This window comes from Nerophis ophidion, linkage group LG25 (assembly GCF_033978795.1).
Source record: "Nerophis ophidion isolate RoL-2023_Sa linkage group LG25, RoL_Noph_v1.0, whole genome shotgun sequence".
Classification (NCBI taxonomy): Eukaryota; Metazoa; Chordata; class Actinopteri; order Syngnathiformes; family Syngnathidae; genus Nerophis; species Nerophis ophidion.
In genome coordinates, this window is record NC_084635.1 from 38,733,683 (window position 1) to 38,751,298 (window position 17,616).

The following is a 17,616-nucleotide window of genomic DNA, read 5'->3' on the forward strand; positions in this document are numbered from 1 at the left end:
AGAATTGCAGTAATAATGCAGTATTATTGCAGTAATAATGCAGTATTATCGCAGTAATGATGCAGTAGAATTGCAGTAATAATGCAGCAGTATTTCTGTAATAATGCAGTAGTATTGCAGTAATAATGCAGTAGCATTGCAGCAGTATTGCAGTAATAATGCAATAGGATTGCAGTGAAAATGCAGTAGTATTACAGTAATAATGCAGTACATTGCAGTAATGATGCAGTAATAATGCAGTACATTGCAGTAATGATGCAGTACTATTGCAGTAATAATGCAGCAGTATTGCAGTAATAATGCAGTTGCATTGCAGTAATAATGTAGTAGTATTGCAGTAATAATGTAGTGGTATTGCAGTAATAATGTAGTAGTATTGCAGTAATAATGCAGCAGTATTGCAGTAATAATGCAGTAGCAGTGCAGTAGTATTGCAGTAAAAATGCAGTAGTATTGCAGCAATGATGCAGCACATTGCAGTAATGATGCATTAGTAATGCAGTAATAATGTAGTAGTATTGCAGTAATATTCAGCACATTGCAGTAATGATGCATTAGTAATGCAGTAATAATGTAGTAGTATTGCAGTAATAATGCAGCAGTATTGCAGTAATAATGCAGTAATAATGCATTAGTATTGCAGTAATAATGCAGTAGAATTGCAGTAATAATGCAGTAGCATTGCAGTAATAATGCAATAGTATTGCAGTAATAATGCAGTAGAATTGCAGTAATAATGCAGTAATAATGCAGTACATTGCAGTAATGATGCAGTGGTAATGCAGTACTATTGCAGTAATAATGCAGTAGTATTGCAGTAGCATTGCAGTAATAATGCAATAGGATTGCAGTGAAAATGCAGTAGTATTGCAGTTATAATGCAGTAGTATTGCAGTAATAATGCAGCAGTATTGCAGTAATAATGCAGTACATTGCAGTAATGATGCAGTAATAATGCAGTACATTGCAGTAATGATGCAGCAGTATTGCAGTAATAATGTAGTAGTATTGCAGTAATAATGTAGTAGTATTGCAGCAATAATGCAGCAGTATTGCAGTAATAATGCAGTAGCAGTGCAGTAGTATTGCAGTAAAATGCAGTAGTATTGCAGCAATGATGCAGTGGTAATGCAGTACTATTGCAGTAATAATGCAGCAGTATTGCAGTAATAATGCAGTAGCATTGCAGTAGTATTGCAGTAATAATGCAATAGGATTGCAGTAAAAATGCAGTAGTATTGCAGTAATAATGCAGCACATTGCAGTAATGATGCATTAGTAATGCAGTAATAATCTAGTAGTATTGCAGTAATAATGCAGCAGTATTGCAGTAATAATGCATTAGTATTGCAGTAATAATGCAGCAGTATTGCAGTAATAATGCAGCAGTATTGCACCAATAATGCAGTAGAATTGCAGTAGCATTGCAGTAATAATGCAATAGTGTTGCAGTAATAATGCAGTAGAATTGCAGTAATAATGCAGTAGTATTGCAGTAATAATGCAGCAGTATTGCAGTAATAATGCAATAGGATTGCAGTAAAAATGCAGTAGTATTGCAGTTATAATACAGTAGTATTGCAGTAATAATGCAGCAGTATTGCAGTAATAATGCAGTACATTGCAGTAATGATGCAGTAATAATGCAGTAATAATGCAGCAGTATTGCAGTAGTAATGCAGTAGCAGTGCAGTAGTATTGCAGTAATAATGCAATAGGATTGCAGTAAAATGCAGTAGTATTGCAGCAATGATGCAGTGGTAATGCAGTACTATTGCAGTAATAATGCAGCAGTATTGCAGTAATAATGCAGTAGCATTGCAGTAATAATGCAGTAGGATTGCAGTAAAAATGCAGTAGTATTGCAGTAATAATGCAGCACATTGCAGTAATGATGCATTAGTAATGCAGTAATAATGTAGTAGTATTGCAGTAATAATGCAGCAGTATTGCAGTAATAATGCAGTATTATTGCAGTAATAATGCATTAGTATTGCAGTAATAATGCAGCAGTATTGCAGTAATAATGCAGCAGAATTGCACCAATAATGCAGTAGAATTGCAGTAATAATGCAGTAGCATTGCAGTAATAATGCAATAGTATTGCAGTAATAATGCAGTAGAATTGCAGTAATAATGCAGTAGCATTGCAGTAATAATGCAGTACATTGCAGTAATGATGCAGTAGAATTGCAGTAATAATGCAGTAGCATTGCAGTCGTAATGCAATAGTATTGCAGTAACAATGCAATAGTATTGCAGTAATAATGCAGTAGTATTGCAGGAATAATGCAATAGTATTGCAGTAATAATGCAGTAGTATTGCAGTAATAATGCAATAGTATTGCAGCAATAATGCAGTAGCATTGCAGTAATAATGCAGTAGTATTGCACAAATAATGCAGTAGAATTGCAGTAATAATGCAGTAGCATTGCAGTAATAATGCAGTAGTATTGCAGTAATAATGCAATAGGATTGCAGTTATAATGCAGTAGTATTGCAGTACATTGCAGTAATGATGCAGTAGTAATGCAGTACTATTGCAGTAATAATGTAGTAGTATTGCAGTAATATTGTAGTAGTATTGCGGTAATAATGCAGTACATTGCAGTAATTATGCAGTAGTAATGCAGTACTATTGCAGTAATAATGTAGTAGTATTGCAGTAATAATGTAGTAGTATTACAGTAATAATGCAGTAGCATTGCAGTAATGATGCAGTGGTAATGCAGTACTATTGCAGTAATAATGCAGCAGTATTGCAGTAATAATGCAGTAGCATTGCAGTAGTATTGCAGTAATAATGCAATAGGATTGCAGTAAAAATGCAGTAGTATTGCAGTTATAATACGGTAGTATTGCAGTAATAATGCAGTAATAATGCAGCACATTGCAGTAATGATGCAGTACTATTGCAGTAATAATTTAGTAGTATTGCAGTAATAATGTAGTAGTATTGCAGTAATAATGTAGTAGTATTGCAGTAATAATGCAGCAGTATTGCAGTAATAATGCAGTAGCAGTGCAGTAGTATTGCAGTAATAATGCAATAGGATTGCAGTAAAAATGCAGTAGTATTGCAGTATTGATGCAGTGGTAATGCAGTACTATTGCAGTAATAATGCAGCAGTATTGCAGTAATAATGCAGTAGCATCGCAGTAGTATTGCAGTATTAATGCAATAGGATTGCAGTAATAATGCAGCAGTATTGCAGTAATAATGCAGCAGTATTGCACCAATAATGCAGTAGAATTGCAGTAATAATGCAGTAGCATTGCAGTAATAATGCAATAGTATTGCAGTAATAATGCAGTAGAATTGCAGTAATAATGCAGTAGCATTGCAGTAATAATGCAGTAGTATTGCAGTAATGATGCAGTAGAATTGCAGTAATAATGCAGTAGTATTGCAGTAATGATGCAGTAGAATTGCAGTAATAATGCAGTAGCATTGCAGTAATAATGCAATAGTATTGCAGTAATAATGCAGTAGCATTGCAGCAATAATGCAATAGTATTGCAGTAATAATGCAGTAGAATTGCAGTAATAATGCAGTAGCATTGCAGTAATGATGCAGTGGTAATGCAGTACTATTGCAGTAATAATGCAGCAGTATTGCTGTAATAATGCAGTAGCATTGCAGCAATAATGCAGTAGCATTGCAGTAGTATTGCAGTAATAATGCAGCAGTATTGCAGTAACAATGTAGCAGTATTGCAGCAATAATGCAGTAGTGTTGCAGTAATAATGCAGTAATAATGCAGCGGTATTACAGTAGTAATGCAGCAGTATTGCAGTAATAATGTAGTAATAATGCAGCAGTATTACAGTAATAATGCAGTAGTATTGCAGTAATAATGCAGCAGTATTACAGTAATAATGCAGTAGTATTGCAGTAATAATGCAGCAGTATTACAGTAATAATGCAGTAGTATTACAGTAATAATGCAGTAGTATTGCAGTAATAATGCAGTAGTATTACAGTAATAATGCAGTAGTATTGCAGTAATAATGCAGTAGTATTACAGTAATAATGCAGTAGTATTGCAGTAATAATGCAGTAGTATTACAGTAATAATGCAGTAGTATTGCAGTAAATAGATGAAATCCATGTCCCACTGCATAATGTATCATACATAAATACATACAGTGTTACATAGATCTAAACCATCATCATTATGTTATTCATTCATCTCTCATGTATTCATCTCTCATGCTGTAATGTTCACATTCAATCAGTCTTGCTGCTCTCTTCTGTATGATTTATAACTTCTTATTATTCAGTCTTACAGTTGAAGGACACAAGTCCAGGTGTGATCCTATCTCATGTTTATGATCATTTATCTACTGATTATCTTTAAAATCATTATATATTATGTATGTGTGTGTGTGTGTGTGTGTGTGTGTGTGTGTGGTGTCAGGTGGAGGAGGAGTACTGTCAGCCCCACACAGTGGACAGAGTGGCAGGAGGTCAGGTTCCTCACATGTGGGGACAATCTCTCTACATCCTCGCCTGTCTTCTTGCTGAGGTACACACACACACACACACACACACACACACGCACACACACACACACACACACACACGCTCATACAGACACACACAGGTAGACCAAAGGTGTGTGTGTGTGTGTTGTCAGGGCTTCCTGGCTCCAGGTGAGATGGATCCTCTAAACCGCCGCTTCTCCACGTGTCTGAAGCCAGATGTTGTGGTCCAAGGTAGTCATTTATGTGTTGCCATGGTGATGTCAACATTGTGTTGCCGTGGCGATGGAGGCTGATACAAACATGTGTTGCTGTCAGTGTGCGTGTTAGCAGAGTGTGAGAAGATCCAGAAGGTTCTGAGTGATCACGGCGTGAAGGTGCAGATGTTGTGTGATGTCCATCCTATCAGAGTCTTACCTGCACGCATCCTCAGTCACGTCTACGTCAGACTAGGTAGGTCTTCACCTACCTGTTCATCACCATAAAGGTAGGTCTTTACCTACCTGCTCATCACCATAAAGGTAGGTCTTTACCTACCTGCTCATCACCACAAAGGTAGGTCTTTACCTACCTGCTCATCACCATAAAGGTAGGTCTTTACCTACCTGCTCATCACCACAAAGGTAGGTCTTTACCTACCTGTTAATCACCATAAAGGTAGGTCTTCACCGACCTGGTCATCACCACAAAGGTAGGTCTTCACCTACCTGTTCATCACCATAAAGGTAGGTCTTCACCTACCTGTTCATCACCATAAAGGTAGGTCTTTACCTACCTGCTCATCACCATAAAGGTAGGTCTTTACCTACCTGCTCATCACCACAAAGGTAGGTCTTTACCTACCTGTTAATCACCATAAAGGTAGGTCTTCACCGACCTGGTCATCACCACAAAGGTAGGTCTTCACCGACCTGGTCATCACCACAAAGGTAGGTCTTCATCTACCTGTTAATCACCATAAAGGTACGTCTTTACCTACCTGTTAATTACCACAAAGGTAGGTCTTTACCTACCTGTTAATCACCACAAAGGTAGGTCTTCACCTAACCTGGTCATCACCACAAAGGGAGGTCTTCACCTACCTGGTCATCACCATAAAGGTACGTCTTTACCTACCTGTTAATCACCACAAAGGTAGGTCTTCACCGACCTGGTCATCACCACAAAGGTAGGTCTTCACCTACCTGTTAATCACCACAAAGGTAGGTCTTCATCTACCTGTTAATCACCATAAAGGTACGTCTTTACCTACCTGTTAATCACCATAAAGGTACGTCTTTACCTACCTGTTAATTACCACAAAGGTAGGTCTTTACCTACCTGTTAATCACCACAAAGGTAGGTCTTCACCTAACCTGGTCATCACCACAAAGGGAGGTATTCACCTACCTGGTCATCACCATAAAGGTACGTCTTTACCTACCTGTTAATCACCATAAAGGTACGTCTTTACCTACCTGTTAATTACCACAAAGGTAGGTCTTTACCTACCTGTTAATCACCACAAAGGTAGGTCTTCACCTAACCTGGTCATCACCACAAAGGGAGGTCTTCACCTACCTGGTCATCACCATAAAGGTACGTCTTTACCTACCTGTTAATCACCACAAAGGTAGGTCTTTACCTACCTGTTAATCACCACAAAGGTACGTCTTCACCTACCTGTTAATCACCATAAAGGTACGTCTTCACCTACCTGCTCATCACCATAAAGGTACGTCTTTACCTACCTGTTAATCATCATAAAGGTACGTCTTTACCTACCTGTTAATCACCATAAAGATAGGTCTTCACCTACCTGCTCATCACCATAAAGGTACGTCTTTACCTACCTGTTAATCATCATAAAGGTACGTCTTTACCTACCTGTTAATCACCATAATGGTAGGTCTTCACCTACCTGGTCATCACCATAAAGGTAGGTCTTTACCTATCTGGTCATCACCATAAAGGTACGTCTTTACCTACCTGTTAATCACCATAAAGGTACGTCTTTACCTACCTGTTAATCATCATAAAGGTAGGTCTTTACCTACCTGTTAATCACCATAAAGGTAGGTCTTTACCTACCTGTTAATCACCATAAAGGTATGTTTTCATCTACCTGTTAATCACCACAAAGGTACGTCTTCACCTACCTGGTCATCACCACAAAGGTAGGTCTTTACCTACCTGTTAATCACCATAAAGGTAGGACTTCACCTACCTGGTCATCACCATAAAAGTAGGTCTTTACCTACCTGCTCATCACCACAAAGGTAGGTCTTTACCTACCTGGTCATCACCATAAAGGTACGTCTTCACCTACCTGGTCATCACCATAAAGGTAGGTCTTTACCTACCTGGTCATCACCATAAAGGTAGGTCTTTACCTACCTGTTAATCACCACAAAGGTAGGTCTTTACCTACCTGGTCATCACCACAAAGGTAGGTGTTTACCTACCTGTTAATCACCATAAAGGTAGGTCTTTACCTACCTGTTAATCACCATAAAGGTATGTCTTCATCTACCTGGTCATCACCACAAAGGTAGGTCTTCACCTACCTGGTCATCACCATAAAGGTAGGTCTTTACCTACCTGCTCATCACCAAAAAGGTAGGTGTTTACCTACCTGCTCATCACCATAAAGGTAGGTCTTTACCTACCTGCTCATCACCATAAAGTTAGGTCTTTACCTACCTGTTAATCACCATAAAGGTAGGTCTTTACCTACCTGTTAATCACCATAAAGGTACGTCTTTACCTACCTGTTAATCACCATAAAGGTACGTCTTTACCTACCTGTTAATCACCATAAAGCTAGGTATATATATATATATATATATATATATATATATATATATATATATATTGGGGTTGCAACTAACGATTAATTTGATAATGAATTAATCGTGGATTATTACTTCGATTAATCGATTAATAATCGGATAAAAGAGACAAACTACATTTCTAACATTTCCTCTAGTGGCATGGTGGTAAGGGGGATTGACTTCATATTGGAGTCTCCAATGTAGTGGCATGTATTGCCAAGGTAGGCTACACTTGTCCAAACATCAGTAGTGAGAGCAATTTAACTCTGGCTGGGATTTATGTCGGTCTACACTGCATGGAATGTCTGCTAGTACTTCCTCTCCATTAGTTTTGGTCAAACGAGAGAGAAAGAAGTCCTTGATTACATTTGTCATTAGGGCCCCGAATTCACAGCCTAATAAGACCCAGGACAGCTGAGTGGTTAACACTGTTGACGGCCAAGCAAGGGGAACTGGGTTCAAATCTCTGTGAGGACTCAGTGTTTCTTTTTCAGTAGTGAGACAGGTGCTCAATTAAATATGTCATTGGGGCCCGAAATCTTCCTCTAAGAAGACTAAGGATAGCTGAGTGGTTACAGTAGCTGGCTCCCAATCCAAGAGTGCAAGGATCAAATCCCTGCCAGGTTCACTGGTAACTATGAAAACTCCGGCAGCAAGTGGAAATGTTTTATATTATAGCTCACTGAGACAGGTTCGCGATTAAATATGTCATTGGGGCCCGAAATCTTGTCTAAAGAAGACCAGGGATAGCTGAATGGTTAAAGCTCCGTAACTCCCAATCAAAGGGCACTGGGTTCAAATCCCAGGCAAGTTGATGGGCAACTAGGAAAACTATTGTTTTGTATCATAGTTTACTGAGACAGGTTATCAATTGAATATGTCATTGGGGCCCGAAATCTGTCCTTAAGAAGACCAAGAATAGCTGAATGGTTAAACATCTAGCTCCCAATCAAAGGGTCCTGGGTTCAATCCCAGTCAGGTCGATCGGCTTGCCAAGCCAAAGAAAGCAGGAGTGGGGATACCGGCACAAAAAGGGGTGTTGGGTGGTGGACAATGTGGGGGTGCATCACCTCCCCCACACAAAGTTAAGTTAAGTGGTAGTTGGTTAATTAACTTATAGTTAAGAAGGTAAGTATGGGTAATAATAATAATAAATAGTCCGTAGTCCAAAAGTCTAAGGGTAACCTCGGGGGTTAGCTCCTCCTGTGTTCTGAGGCTAAAGTTGGTAAGTGTACCGTCGGTTAATTCCTGGCTGGGATGGGTGGGAATAGGAACATGAATAATTAATCAGTGTGAGTGTTGACCAATCAGCTCTCCTCGGTCTGACCAACAATTAGTCAATTAGTTAATAAAAAAAAGTAACAATAAGTACAACAAATTGGAATAATTGAAGAGAGAAAAAATTTCAATTGAAAAAAGAAAAAAAAAGATTGGATGAATAAAAAGATGGATAATATTAAAAACACTATTAAGAAAAGTTAATTGCATATCATTTATTAAAATTATACTTTATATTTTTTATTATTCAATTGCACTAGTCAGGAGGATTTGTCCACCCAATTATTCTTCTTTTGTTTTTCATTATCCAATTTGAATTTTTTCTCTCTTCAATTATTCCAATTTGTTGTACTTATTGTTACTTTTTTTTATTAACTAATTGACTAATTGTTGGTCAGACCGAGGAGAGCTGATTGGTCAACACTCACACTGATTAATTATTCATGTTCCTATTCCCACCCATCCCAGCCAGGAATTACCGACGGTACACTTACCAACTTTAGCCTCAGGAGGAGCTAACCCCCGAAATTACCCTTAGACTTTTGGACTATAGACTATTTATTATTATTATTACCCATACTTACCTTTTTAACTATAAGTTAATGAACCAGCTACCACTTAGCTTTACTTTGTGTGGGGGAGGTGATGCACCCCCACATTGTCCACCACCCCACACCCCTTGGCTTGGCAAGCCGATGGACCTGACTGGGATTGAACCCAGGACCCTTTGATTGGGAGCTAGCTGTTTAACCATTCAGCTATTCTCGGTCTTCTTAAGGACAGATTTCGGGCCCCAATGACATATTTAATCGCGAACCTGTCTCAGTGAGCTATAATATAAAACATTTACTCTTGCTGCCGGAGTTCTCATAGTTACCAGTGAACCTGGCAGGGATTTGATCCTTGCACTCTTGGATTGGGAGTTAGCTGCTTTACCATTCAGCTATCCTTGGATGGCTTAGAGATAGATTTCGGGCCCCAATGACATATTTATTTGCGAATCTGTCTCAGTAAACAATGAGATAAAATATTTACTCTTGCCGCTGGAGCTTTCATAGTTACCAATGGACCTGGGTGGGATTTGAACCCAGACCCCTTTGATTTGTAGACAGCTGCTTGAACTACTCACCTACCCTTGTACTTCATACAGACAAATTTCGGGCCCTAATGACATATTTAATTGCGAACCTGTCTTGGTAATCTATGATATAAAATACTACCTCATCCGGCTGGAGCTTTCCTAGTTATGGATGGTCATGACTGGGATTCGAACCCTGTACCCTTTGATTGGAAGAAAGCTGCTTTAACCACTCGGCTTGAGAACCGCTTACACTAAACCACAATGATAGTGAACCAAAACACTTACTCTTTACCAGAGGTGGGTAGTAACGCGCTACATTTACTCCGTTACATCTACTTGAGTAACTTTAGGGATAAATTTTACTTCTAAGAGTAGTTTTTATGCAACATACTTTTACTTTTACTTGAGTATATTTATAGAGAAGAAACGCTACTTTTACTCCGTTCCATTTATCTACATTCAGCTCGTTACTCGCTACTTTTTGTAATCGATCTATTAATGTTTGTTTTGGTTAATGACAGAGCTTCAAAGTAGAATCTGCACATGCCTGCGTTTCACCAATCACATGCAGTCACTGGTGACGTTGGACCAATCAAACAGAGCCAGGCGGTCACATGACCCGACTTAAACAAGTTGAAAAACGTATTGGGGTGTTACCATTTAGTGTTGATGTTGATGATGATGTGTTGATGATGTTGTGTTGATGTTGTTGTGTTGATGATGTTGTTGTGTTGATAATGATGTTGTTGTGTTGACAATGTTGTTGTGTTGATAATGATGTTGTTGATGATGTCGATGATGTTGTGTTGATGATGTTGTTGATGATGTGTTGATGGTGTTGTGTTGATAATGATGTTGTTGTGTTGACAATGTTGTTGTGTTGATGATGATGTTGTGTTATGTTGATAATGATGTGTTGATAATGTTGTTGTTGATGATGTTGTGTTGATGTTGTTGTGTTGATAATGATGTTGTTGTGTTGACAATGTTGTTGTGTTGATGATGTGTTGATGATGATGTTGATGATGTTGTTATGTTGATAATGATGTTGTTGATGATGTTGATGATGTTGTGTTGATGATGTTGTTGATGATGATGTGTTGATGGTGTTGTGTTGATAATGATGTTGTTGTGTTGACAATGTTGTTGTGTTGATGATGATGTGTTATGTTGATAATGATGTGTTGATAATGTTGTTGATGATGTTGTGTTGATGTTGTTGTGTTGATAATGATGTTGTGTTGACAATGTTGTTGTGTTGATGATGTTGATGATGTTGTTTTGTTATGTTGATAATGATGTTGTGTTGATGATGTTGATGATGATGTGTTGATGATGTTGTTGTGTTGACAATGTTGTTGTGTTGATGATGTGTTGATGATGATGTTGATGATGTTGTGTTAAGTTGATAATGTTGTGTTGATGATGTTGATAATGATGTTGTGTTGATGATGTTGATAATGATGTTGTGTTGATGATGTTGTTGTGTTGATAATGATGTTGTTGTGTTGACAATGTTGTTGTGTTGCTGATGTGTTGATGATGATGTTGATGATGCTGTTGTGTTATGTTGATAATGATGTTGTGTTATGTTGATAATGTTGTGTTGATGATGTTGTTGATGATGTTGATAATGATGTTGTGTTGATGATGTTGTTGATGTTGATAATGATGTTGTGTTGACGATGTTGTTGTGTTGATGATGATGTGTTGATGATGTTGTTGTGTTGATAATGATGTTGTTGTGTTGACAATGTTGTTGTGTTGATGATGTTGTTGTGTTATGTTGATAATGATGTTGTGTTGATGATGTTGATAATGATGTTGTGTTGATGATGTTGTGTTGATGTTGTTGTTGATGTTGTGTTGATGATGTTGTTGTGTTGATGTTGTTGTGTTGACAATGTTGTTGTGTTGATGTTGTTGTGTTATGTTGATAATGATGTTGTGTTGATGATGTTGTGTTGATGTTGTTGTTGATGTGTTGATGTTGTGTTGATGATGTTGTTGTGTTGATGATGTTGTTGTGTTGATGATGTTGTGTTGATGATGTTGTGTTGATAATGATGTTGTTGTGTTGACAATGTTGTTGTGTTGATGATGTTGTTGTGTTATGTTGATAATGATGTTGTGTTGATGATGTTGTTGATAATGATGTTGTGTTGATGATGTTGTTGATGTGTTGATGTTGATGATGTTGTGTTGATAATGATGTTGTTGTGTTGACAATGTTGTTGTGTTGATGATGATGTTGTTGTGTTATGTTGATAATGATGTTGTGTTGATGATGTTGTTGTGTTGATGATGTTGTGTTGATGTTGTTGTGTTGATTATGTTGTTGTTGATGATGATGTGTTGTTGTGTTGATGATGTTGTTGTGTTGATGATGTTGTTGTGTGGCTGTTGCAGGAAACTGCAAGAAGCTGAATCTGAGCGGGAGGCCCTACAGACATATTGGAGTTTTGGGAACATCCAAGTTTTATGAGATCAGAAAACGTTCTTACATGTTCACTCCTCAGGTAGGATGATCTCCTTCAATAACTGCCAGTACACATATTTCATTCAGAAAATACAACATCAAGAAATAAAGTATGTGATGTATAAATTAAATATAGATAATATATAAATAATATATATATATATATATATATATATACATATATAATATGTATATAAAATAGGTATGTAATGTATAAATAAAATATAATATATAAAAAAAGTAAATAAAGTACATGATGCATAAATTAGATATATTAATGTATATTAATTAAAGTATGTCATGTATACATTAAATATATAATATATAAATAAAATATATGTATATACGTATATAGTATGTACATTAAATAAAGTATGTAATGTATAAATAGAATATAGTATGTAAATTAAAGCTGCAAGCAGCGATGGATGGACTGGACCGAGTATATATGGAAGTGGCTGAGAGGGAAGTCTGGGCTTCCCAGATAGAAGTTAGAACAACACACTACTTTGTATTACATTGTAGTTTTTACTTTCCATAACGTGTCTACTGACAGATATAAGTTACAACAACACACTACTTTGTATTATATTGTAGGTTTTACTTTCCATAACGTGTCTACTGACAGATATAAGTTAGAATGAAAATACATGGCTAGCAGCTACTATTAGCAAACAGATAGACCTACCAACTCGGCGCATAAAAAGTGCAGATGGCCTTAAAACGCTACAACAGTCAGACACCATATGTAAGTACCCAAAATAAAGACTCGACATACAAAAAAATTCAATCAGAGCAGAAACATCGGAGGAAACGGGATTAAAACCCAATGCTAACCGACAATTGAAAATACATGGGTACGGCTAGTAGCTACTATTAGCAAACAGATAGACTTACCAACTCGGCGTAATATCTTAACATCAACACACTCTCTCGTCGCAACTCGGCCCTGATGGTCGGCACCTATAAGTTTACAATTAGTTGTAAAATGTTGGACAGTTGTTTTTACGATATGCAGGCTAACAACAACTTTAAAACATACCGGCTTAACTACGGCACCTGGCAGCCATCTTGGTATAGATGATCACAGCCCCTCCCTCACCAATGTTGGTGCGTGCGCACCAGCAGCAGACGATACGGAAAAAAAAGGAGGGAAAAAATGAGTCTGCACACGGCGACCATTTTTGAAATAGTTTTCAGCGCCGCGGTTCTTTGAATGCTGATAAAATCTAAACCGTCGCATTTATTAAATCTCTTTCATCAACTTTTAATCAGAAGGATTCAATCTCTCTCCTGTGGTAGTTTGAAGCCGACGCGACAAACGCGCTCAGAGGAGATAATGTTTGAAAAAAGGTGACTGGTTTTTACAAAAAAGTTTGGTGAGTTTTGAAGCATGTTAACGGGGTCAAATTACAGCTCAAATAGGAAAAGGTGAGTGTTTTTATAACACTTTTGTTTTGAAGGGGGAATTGCAAACTTCCTGTTGATTTTTGCTGAAGGCTGTCAGTGTATGAATCCTAGGTCTAAGTGAGACCTACATAGAGGTTTTTGTTTGTCTCTACGATATTCTTACTGGAAGTTACAGGCAGTTTTGTTTGTGTTTTCTTCCTAGGGAGCGCTAGAGCGCAATTTTTAGTTTTGGGGTTGATTAAATTGCAATGTCCGCCAGTCCTGATGTGTGTGTTCAATTTGGTGAGTTTTAAAGCATGTTAAGGGGTCAAATTACAGCTCAAAGAGGCAAAGGTGAGTGTTTTTACAACACTTTTGTTTTGAAGGGGGAATTGCAAACTTCCTGTTGATTTTTGCTGAAGGCTGTCAGTGTATGAAATCTAGGTCTAAGTGAGACCTACATAGAAGTTTTTTTTTCATGTCTCTACGACATTCCTACTGGAAGTTACAGGCAGTTATTTTTTGTGTTTTCTTTCTAGGGGGCGCTAGAGTGCAATTTTTCGTTTTGGGGTTGATTAAATTGCAATGTCCGCCAGTCCTGATTTGTGTGTTAAATTTGGTGAGTTTTAAAGCATGTTAAGGGGGTCAAATTACAGCTCAAAGATGCGGAATAATAAGAAAGAAAGAAAGAATTAAAATGCTAGAAATTCAATAGGGTCCTCTGTCCCAAAGGGACATTTGGTCCCTAATTAAATAAAGTATATGATGTATAAATTAAATATATTATATAATATATAAATAAAAGTATATAATGTATAAATGAAGTCAAGTATGTGATGTATAAAAAAAGTTCTCAATCTTTTCTGTCTCATGAAGTTTCTGGACCAGCATCATTTCTACTTGGCCTTGGACAACATGATGATTGTGGACATGTTGAGGACAGAAGTCTCTTATTTGTCTTCCTGCTGGAGGATGACTGGTCGACCCACGCTTACCTTCCCCGTCACCCGCAGCATGCTGGGTAATAAATGTGACTTCTTACCTTCCCCGTCACCCGCAGCATGCTGGGTAATAAATGTGACTTCTTACCTTTATATATTTGAATCCTCTTTCTTCCAGTGGAAGACGGTGATGCAATCGATCCTTGTATCCTAGCAACAATCAGCAAGCTGCAGGATGGATACTTTGCTGGAGCTAGGTGATGATTATTGATTACAACTTGTTCTTATTGACTACATCTTGTGTTATTGACTATAACTTGTTATTATTGACCATAACTTGTTATTGATTATAATTTGTTATTGTTTAGAACTTTTATTTTTTTTTATAACCTATTATTTATAAGTTGATTGAATGATTCAACTGAGTACCATCTCTTGGTGGATGTGCAGAATATGTTGGAATAAATGTGAATGAAAAAGTGAAATGAATGTGAAATATTGAAGATGGTGAATGTTTCAGGGTGGAGATGTCGCAGCTGTGTGACCTCCAAACGACCTCCTTTCACACGCACCTCAGCTTCCTGGATGAAGAAAGTGAGGACTTGGTACTGGACCAGGAAGAAGAGCAAGACTATGGAGAAGAATATTGTCTGTGCCGGCCTTCAGGTAGGAAGTACTACTCTTACATGTTGTACTGTGAAGCAGTTATGAATGTTACAGGTGAATAAAGGAGTAGTGAATGTTACAGGTGAATAAAGGAGTAATGGATGTTACAGGTGAATATGAGGTTTGTGGTTGTAGACTCCTCCCCCAAGGACGTGTTTGATGAGTACCTGACTCAGCTGCTCCACAGCACTGCCAGCACCTGTCATCTTCCTCCCATCCAGAGGGGGCAGCAGCACGTCTTCACTGCTCAACACACAACCAGAGATATCCTGTCCTTTGTGGCGCAGGTGCAGGGTCTGCACATGCCCAGTAGGTCTACTACTACTACACACACACACACACACACACACACACACACACACACACACAAACACACATAATAGAGAAGTGTGATTATGAAGGATGATATTTACACAACATTGAGTTGCATTACAAAGTAAATGTGTTGCAATAGTCAGTACATATATGTATCACGATGATGTGATATCATGTAGTACATATATGTATCATGATGATGTGATACCATGTAGTACATATATGTATCATGATTATGTGATACCATGTAGTACATATATGTATCATGATGATGTGATATCATGCAGTACATGTATGTATCATGATGATGTGATACCATGTAGTACATATATGTATCATGGTGATGTGATACCATGTAGTACATATATGTATCATGATGATGTGATACCATGTAGTACATATATGTATCATGATGATGTGATACCATGTAGTACATATATGTATCATGATGACGTGATAGCATGTAGTACATATATGTATCATGATGATGTGATAGCATGTAGTACATATATGTATCATGATGATGTGATAGCATGTAGTACATATATGTATCATGATGATGTGATATCATGTAGTACATATATGTATCATGATGTGATACATTGTAGTACATATATGTATCATGATGATGTGATAGCATGTAGTACATATGTATCATGATGATGTGATATCATTTAGTACATATATGTATCATGATGATGTGATAGCATGTAGTACATATATGTATCATGATGTGATACATTGTAGTACATATATGTATCATGATGATGTGATAGCATGTAGTACATATATGTATCATGATGTGATACATTGTAGTACATATATGTATCATGATGATGTGATATCATGTAGTACATATATGTATCATGATGATGTGATATCATGTAGTACATATATGTATCATGATGTGATACATTGTAGTACATATATGTATCATGATGATGTGATATCATGTAGTACATATATGTATCATGATGATATGATATCATTTAGTACATATGTATCATGATGATGTGATATCATGTAGTACATATATGTATCATGGTGATGTGATAGCATGTAGTACATATATGTATCATGATGATGTGATACCATGTACTAATATATGTATCATGATGATGTGATACCATGTAGTACATATATGTATCATGATTATGTGATACCATGTAGTACATATATGTATCATGATTATGTGATACCATGTAGTACATATATGTATCATGATGACGTGATAGCATGTAATACATATATGTATCATGATGATGTGATACCATGTAGTACATATATGTATCATGATGCTGTGATACAATGTAGTAAATGTATGTATCATGATGATGTGATATCATGTAGTACATATATGTATCATGATTATGTGTTACCATGTAGTACATATTTGTATCATGATGATGTGATACCATGTAGTACATATATGTATCATGATGATGTGATATCATGTAGTACATATATGTATCATGATGATGTGATAGCATGTAGTACATATATGTATCATGATGTGATACATTGTAGTACATATATGTATCATGATGATGTGATATCATGTAGTACATATATGTATCATGATGTGATATCATGTAGTACATATATGTATCATGATGATATATCATTTAGTACATATATGTATCATGATGTGATATCATGTAGTACATATATGTATCATGGTGATGTGATAGCATTTAGTACATATATGTGTCATGATGATGTGATACCATGTAGTAATATATGTATCATGATGATGTGATACCATGTAGTACATATATGTATCATGATGACGTGTTACCATGTAGTACATATTTGTATCATGATGATGTGATATCATGTAGTACATATATGTATCATGATGATGTGTTACCATGTAGTACATATATGTATCATGATGATGTGATATCATGTAGTACATATATGTATCATGATGATGTGATAGCATGTAGTACATATACGTATCATTATGATGTGATATCATTTAGTACATATATGTATCATGATGATGTGATATCATGTAGTACATATATGTATCATGATGGTGTGATATCATGTAGTACATATATGTATCATGATGATGTGAAATCATGTAGTACATATATGTATCATGATGATGTGATATCATGTAGTACATATATGTATCATGATGATGTGATATCATGTAGTA

The 17,616-nt window shown here is 36.7% G+C and overlaps 1 protein-coding gene across 1 annotated transcript in view; it reads left to right on the forward strand.

Moving 5' to 3' along the window:
- The first annotated feature begins 461 nt into the window (after positions 1–461).
- Positions 462–17,616, forward strand: part of LOC133543036 (phosphorylase b kinase regulatory subunit alpha, liver isoform-like) — a 42,218-nt gene continuing 25,063 nt past the window's right edge. Inside the window, exons 1-9 of the mRNA XM_061887400.1 lie at positions 462–479; positions 4,424–4,531; positions 4,643–4,721; positions 4,806–4,940; positions 12,069–12,178; positions 14,404–14,548; positions 14,647–14,725; positions 14,989–15,134; positions 15,270–15,443. Of these exons, the coding sequence (XP_061743384.1) occupies positions 462–479; positions 4,424–4,531; positions 4,643–4,721; positions 4,806–4,940; positions 12,069–12,178; positions 14,404–14,548; positions 14,647–14,725; positions 14,989–15,134; positions 15,270–15,443 (994 nt within the window). The remainder of the gene's footprint in view (positions 480–4,423; positions 4,532–4,642; positions 4,722–4,805; positions 4,941–12,068; positions 12,179–14,403; positions 14,549–14,646; positions 14,726–14,988; positions 15,135–15,269; positions 15,444–17,616) is intronic.